Consider the following 7,365-nt stretch of genomic DNA (forward strand, 5'->3'; position numbering starts at 1 on the left):
TTATATATTATGATATTATTATTTAAACTACACTTTCCCACACTCCCTCCATCCTGGTTTTCTGTGTCCAGCCCTGATCATCGTTCACCTCCACCTGTTGCATCACACTGTAGTTCCTCCACCTGTTTCATCACACTCTAGTTCCTCCACCTGTTTCATCACCCTGTAGTTCCTCCACCTGTTTCTTCACACTGTAGTTCCTCCACCTGTTTCACAACACTGTAGTTCCTCCACCTGTTTCATCACACTGTAGTTCCTCCACCTGTTTCATCTAACACTGTAGTTCCTCCACCTGTTTAAACAATGTAGCGTCCACCTGTTTGATCACTGTAGTTCCTCCACCTGTGGGATCACACTGTAGTTCATCTACCTGTTTCATTGTGTTTCCACCTGTTTCATCACACTGAGTTCTCCACCAGTTGGGTTCATCTACCTGTTTCATCACACTGTAGTTCCTCCACCTGTTTCATCACATGCTTAGTTCCTCCACCTGGGTCACACTGAGTTCCTCCATGTTTCAAACACTGTAGTTCCTCCACCTGCAACATTGTGTTCCTCCACATGCTTTTTCACTGTAGTTCCTCCACCTGTTTGTACACTGTAGTTCCTCCACCTGTGCATCACACTGGTTCCTCCACCTGTTTCATCACACTCTAGTTCCTCTACCTGTTTCATCACACTTAGTTCCTCCACCTGTTTCATCACCCTGTAGTTCCTCCACCTGTTTCTTCAAACTGTAGTTATCATTACCTGGTAATTACATACCTGTTATCAACAGTTGCTAATTCATCAAGTAGTTCCTCCACATAGTTTCATCACCCTGTAGTTTCCACCTGTTTCTATACTTCCTCCACCTGTTTATCCTTCTGTTCTATCCTGTTTCATCTGTGATATCATATTCCTCCACCTATTTCATCACACTGATAGTTCCTTATTTCATCACACTAGTTCCTCCACCTGTTTCATCCACTGTCAGTTCCTCCACCTGTTTCATCACCCTGTAGTTCCTCTACCTGTTTCACAACACTGTAGTTCCTCCACCTGTTTCATCACCCTGTAGTTCCTCCACCTGTTTCATCACACTGTAGTTCCTCCACCTGTTTCACAACACTGTAGTTCCTCCACCTGTTTTATCACACTGTAGTTCCTCTACCTGTTTCATCACACTGTAGTTCCTCTACCTGTTTCATCACACTGTAGTTCCTCCACCTGTTTCATCACACTGTAGTTCCTCCACCTGTTTCATCACACTGTAGTTCCTCCACCTGTTTCATCACACTGTAGTTCCTCCACCTGTTTCATCACACTGTAGTTCCTCCACCTGTTTCATCACACTGTAGTTCCTCCACCTGTTTCATCACACTGTAGTTCCTCCACCTGTTTCATCACCCTGTAGTTCCTCCACCTGTTTCATCACACTGTAGTTCCTCCACCTGTTTCATCACACTGTAGTTCCTCCACCTGTTTCATCACACTGTAGTTCCTCCACCTGTTTCATCACACTGTAGTTCCTCCACCTGTTTCATCACACTGTAGTTCCTCCACCTGTTTCATCACACTAGTTCCTCCACCTGTTTCATCACACTGTAGTTCCTCCACCTGTTTCATCACACTGTAGTTCCTCTACCTGTTTCATCACACTGTAGTTCCTCCACCTGTTTCATCACACTGTAGTTCCTCCACCTGTTTCATCACACTGTAGTTCCTCCACCTGTTTCATCACACTGTAGTTCCTCCACCTGTTTCATCACACTGTAGTTCCTCTACCTGTTTCATCACACTGTAGTTCCTCCACCTGTTTCATCACTGTGGTTCCTCTACCTGTTTCATCACACTGTAGTTCCTCCACCTGTTTCATCACACTGTAGTTCCTCCACCTGTTTCATCACACTGTAGTTCCTCCACCTGTTTCATCACACTGTAGTTCCTCCACCTGTTTCATCACCCTGTAGTTCCTCCACCTGTTTCATCACACTGTAGTTCCTCCACCTGTTTCATCACCCTGTAGTTCCTCCACCTGTTTCATCACACTGTAGTTCCTCCACCTGTTTCATCACCCTGTAGTTCCTCCACCTGTTTCATCACACTGTAGTTCCTCCACCTGTTTCATCACCCTGTAGTTCATCTACCTGTTTCATCACACTGTAGTTCCTCCACCTGTTTCATCACACTGTAGTTCCTCCACCTGGTGTTTCACCTCCTGGTAGACCTATACTCTGGTCATTGTTTGTTTTCCTGTTTTAGTCAAACTTGCTTTTGTTCAGACTTATTTTCCTCATACTTCTTTATTAAATTATTAAAATCATTTAAAAAAAATTGAATATTGAAATATAGGAAACTATTTTGTCTCCCCCTCTCTTGCTAACATCTACTTCCTCCTCTCCTGAAGGACCTCCCTCGTTCCCCGGTGGCTCCACCCCTGGAGTCGTGTTTCCTGCGTCCGGCGAGGCCAGCCAACCGCCGCCCCCCCTCCCGCTGGGCAGTCCGTTCTCCCTCCTCCTCCCCCCGAGGCTGGCACGATGTCACAGGGCGGAGGTTCACCTTCCCCATGTTGACTGGGACCAGTAAGATTGAAGCCACCTGTATGCTGGAGCTGGACGAGACTGGACCAGGAACAGGAACAAGACTTGAACCATCGTCTTCTGCATGATAGAATCGTTGCCCATTACCCTGTCCTCCTTAACTCCCTTAACTTGCTCAACTCTCTTCCTCCTCTCCTCCTCTTCCCCTCTCTACTCCTCTCCACCCTCACCTCCCTCTCCTCCTCCTCCCTGAGCCTGGGTACCTCAGACACCCCCCTTCTTTCGTAGGAAGGAGTTGTAAATCGGGGGCTGAGACCCTGTAGCACCAGCTGACCAACCAGGAAGAAAAAGAACTGGAACTTAGAACTCTGGAATGAAAATGACCTGGAATGTACTGTAACCATGACATCAAAAACATTGTCATCAGAGGTGCCTGTACTTGATTTACTCGTAGTTCCAGCTGATATATGTGTATATGTATGTTAGTCTTATAATGGAAACTTTTTGAGGTGTTGAAAGAAAACATTAAAACCGTTATTATAATACTGGTACCAACAATGGTTTTACAAAAGTTCTGTCTGTTTACCTTTTTTGTTTATTTTGCATTACATATCGTTTGTTATATTCTGTGTTTGTGTAAATTCTCGGGTAAAACTTTTTTCTTATGAAGTTGGTCCAGTCTTTATGTTACTGTTTGTTCCTTTCCAATGCTTGAAGTCAGACTACTCAGTTGTACTGGTAGAAGAAACAAACGAAACTAACACTACTGTTTCACGATGTCATTTACGATGCTAAATAGTATGTTTTTATTTCTATATGTTGAAGTGAACGTTTAACTCGGGAAACGTGTAGGAGGAGAAAATTAGCAACTGAATAACATTTCTGCATATGTGGGGAGGTCGAATGGCCCCCGACACTCACGTTCCAAAACAACATGGTTTAATTATTATATGTTATCTTTAAAGAGCAAGGTTGGGTTGTTGATGTTGGGTTATTTGGTGCTGGGCTATTGAGCTTTGACCCTGCGGGTCAAATCCGAAGACTGGAGGCGTAGTTTACTTCGGTGTGGCATTCGGATAGTTATTTTTAGCCACCCGTGTGAGTAAATGTTGCTACTGTTCATCTGTTCTGTTGTATAGTTATCACATGTAAAAGTTGAACATGAGTTTCAATGAGGTTTACAGAAATGTACAAGTTCCCTAAAAGCCTATGCAAATCCAATTGCTAGAATAGATACCACCTCATTATAATATGTAATTAATAATCTTCATATTCTAGAAGAATGTGTCAAATACAACAACAAAAAAAGGAACAATTTAATTTGCAGTTGTGTAAACTTGGAGACATGCTCCGGGCTGGATGTGTCAATGTGTAGTTCATACACGCATAATCTATGAGCAGACTTACTGTCTTACCTCAATTAGCCACAAAATCCCTAGTTTGAAAGTGACTGTTTTTTGCTGTGCCATTTTCCCAAAATGTTACCCCACACGTGGGCCAGACCCCAAGCAATTTGAGTTCTAGCTAATGATCTTCAGAGCCTAGCTAGCAAGATGCACACACAGCAAAGGGAGAGAGAGGGCAGTGTCATGGTGCACATAATGTGAGGTAGTACGCAATTTTCAGGGACCACTTTTGGCTCTTGAACGCTACTTTTCAGAACTACTGGATAAAATTGATACAAAGGTACCCGGAGAATCTCTTTAACACGATACACCGGACTGACATTTACTATCACGGGTGGCCAATAAGATCGAACTGAAAGCCCCTAATAAGCTTCAGAAGGATAGCATTCAAAAAGACCCAGCAGCTAGATCATCCCAGTGTGTACCCAGCTGATGATTAAATTAACCCATGTTTTGGGTAATCCCAAAACCCCAAGATGTTGTGTTTATTCATGCAACCCACATGGCTGTGTCAAAATAACCCAGCGTGTATTCTGCCCAATATTGAACCCAGCACCGGGTTACCAAAGAACCCAAATTTAGTTCAAACACAGCATTTTTTTTTTTTTTTAATTTAAGAGTCGGCCATGGTCTAAAGTCGTGCACTACGTAGGGAATAGGGGACAATTTGGAATGCAAGCATATCTGCATGCCTTTGGAAAACACACTTTAGTGCATATGTACATACAAGCTGCTGCTACTACTGTCATTGTGCTAGATCACCCAGCTTAGATATAAACACTAAACTAAGGCTAGGATTTAATTATTTTGCCTTTATTTATTTAATCAGGGAGTCACCGTTGAGACCCGTGTCTCTTTTACGAGGGAGCCCCAGGGGGTCACCGTTGAGACCAGTGTCTCTTTTACGAGGGAGCCCCAGAGAGTCACCATTGAGACCAGTGTCTCTTTTACGAGGGAGCCCCAGGGGGTCACCGTTGAGACCAGTGTCTCTTTTACGAGGGAGCCCCAGGGGGTCACCGTTGAGACCAGTGTCTCTTTTACGAGGGAGCCCCGGAGAGTCACCATTGAAACCCGTGTCTCTTTTACGAGGGAGCCCCAGGGAGTCACCATTGGGACCAGTGTCTCTTTTACGAGGGAGCCCCAGAGAGTCACCGTTGAGACCAGTGTCTCTTTTACGAGGGAGCCCCAGGGGGTCACCGTTGAGACCAGTGTCTCTTTTACGAGGGAGCCCCAGGGGGTCACCGTTGAGACCAGTGTCTCTTTTACGAGGGAGCCCCAGAGAGTCACCGTTGAGACCAGTGTCTCTTTTACGAGGGAGCCCCAGAGAGTCACCGTTGAGACCAGTGTCTCTTTTACGAGGGAGCCCCAGGGGGTCACCATTGGGACCAGTGTCTCTTTTACGAGGGAGCCCCAGGGAGTCACCGTTGAGACCCGTGTCTCTTTTACGAGGGAGCCCTATATATACACAATAAAAAAATATATATCAAAATACAATTTAAAACACAACACACATAACATAAATATACACAATAAACACAAAACTAAAACAAACACACTGTTCATTATAGAAATCCTCTTGTCCGCTGCCTGAACTGCCCAAGGGACACTAACGCATCTATTCTACATTTATATTGGAGATTATTCCAGACATGTGGAGCAAGATTACTAAAGGTTGACTTATCTAACTCTGTAGGCACCCAATGGGGTCTCTAGAGTTAACTCTGTAGCCACCCAATGGGGTCTCTAGAGTTAACTCTGTAGGCACCCAATGGGGTCTCTAGAGTTAACTCTGTAGCCACCCAATGGGGTCTCTCGAGTTAACTCTGTAGGCACCCAATGGGGTCTCTATAGTTAACTCTGTAGGCACCCAGTGGGGTCTCTAGAGTTAACTCTGTAGCCACCCAATGGGGTCTCTAGAGTTAACTCTGTAGCCACCCAATGGGGTCTCTAGAGTTAACTCTGTAGCCACCCAATGGGGTCTCTATAGTTAACTCTGTAGCCACCCAATGGGGTCTCTAGAGTTAACTCTGTAGGCACCCAATGGGGTCTCTAGAGTTAACTCTGTAGCCACCCAATGGGGTTTCTAGAGTGAACTCTGTAGCCACCCAATGGGGTCTCTAGAGTTAACTCTGTAGGCACCCAATGGGGTCTCTAGAGTGAACTCTGTAGCCACCCAATGGGGTCTCTAGAGTTAACTCTGTAGCCACCCAATGGGGTCTCTAGAGTTAACTCTGTAGCCACCCAATGGGGTCTCTAGAGTTAACTCTGTAGCCACCCAATGGGGTCTCTAGAGTTAACTCTGTAGGCACCCAATGGGGTCTCTATAGTTAACTCTGTAGCCACCCAATGAGGTCTCTATAGTTAACTCTGTAGGCACCCAATGGGTTTGATAACTTTACATTTTAAATCTGAACAGTGAAGTTAGATATGTTGGAAGCTTTTGGAGCAGGGCTTTGTGAAACAAGAAGAAGGTAATGATGTGATCTACGAGACCGTAAAGAGGACCAGCCAACCTTTCGGTAAACAATACACCGACGAGTAATAAAACTGTATCCTGTGATAAAATGAAAGGCGTTATGGTGAAATGTCATCCAGGGGTTTTAACGGTTAGAGGCAGCTGCACTTTGTTAAATAGTATCATCAGAATCAACAACAGGTAGAAATGTTTCACAATATGCTTCCTGCTGACTACAGAGAGACCTATATTTGTTTCTGTAAAAAACAACAACATTTAAATCTTAATTTCTTAAAAAGCTCATTGTTATGTTTTTTTTTGTTTTTCAATTCCAAGGTACTGGTCTATGCAGGGACTCGTTTGATTATAGAGCCGTCCGATGAGTACAGATGTGATCCAATCGTAATGCACGTCTCAAAGGCATTTACGAACCACATTCACGGTAAAAGTTGCATTATGTTCGACGTAAATAACCTTTAAATGGGCGCATTGCCCAAAACCCAGGATTGTTTTGAATCTCTACGTTAAACGTGAAGTTACTCATTCTGTATTCTGATTTCATTATCTTTATATTATTGTCTCTTACTTTCTCTCTGCGTTGTTGGGAGGGGCACATTTCACTGTTAGTCAACACTGTTAGTCAACACCTGTTGTTCACCAAGCATGTGACAAATAAAATTGGATTTGATTTGATTATGAGGGTGGTGATATCTTGAACTGACATTTTGTTGTCAATTATTTCCAATTCACTAAAACGTTTACTATGATATATATATATAGAAACTGTTTACTATGATATATATATATAGAAACTGTTTACTATGATATAAATATAGAGAAACAGTTTACTATGATATATATATATATAGAAACTGTTTACTATGATGTAAATATAGAGAAACAGTTTACTATGATATATATATATAGAAACTGTTTACTATGATATATATATAGAAACTGTTTACTATGATATATATATATA

General features: G+C 43.3%; 1 protein-coding gene across 1 annotated transcript in view; it reads left to right on the plus strand.

The window, feature by feature from the left end:
• Positions 1 to 7,076, plus strand: part of LOC118379859 (microtubule cross-linking factor 1) — a 184,785-nt gene extending 177,709 nt beyond the window's left edge. Inside the window, exon 18 of the mRNA XM_052464310.1 lies at positions 2,390 to 7,076. Within this exon, the coding sequence (XP_052320270.1) occupies positions 2,390 to 2,650 (261 nt within the window). The 3' untranslated portion in view covers positions 2,651 to 7,076. The remainder of the gene's footprint in view (positions 1 to 2,389) is intronic.
• The last annotated feature ends 289 nt before the right edge of the window (positions 7,077 to 7,365 follow it).

Source organism: Oncorhynchus keta, chromosome 15 (genome assembly GCF_023373465.1).
Source record: "Oncorhynchus keta strain PuntledgeMale-10-30-2019 chromosome 15, Oket_V2, whole genome shotgun sequence".
Classification (NCBI taxonomy): Eukaryota; Metazoa; Chordata; class Actinopteri; order Salmoniformes; family Salmonidae; genus Oncorhynchus; species Oncorhynchus keta.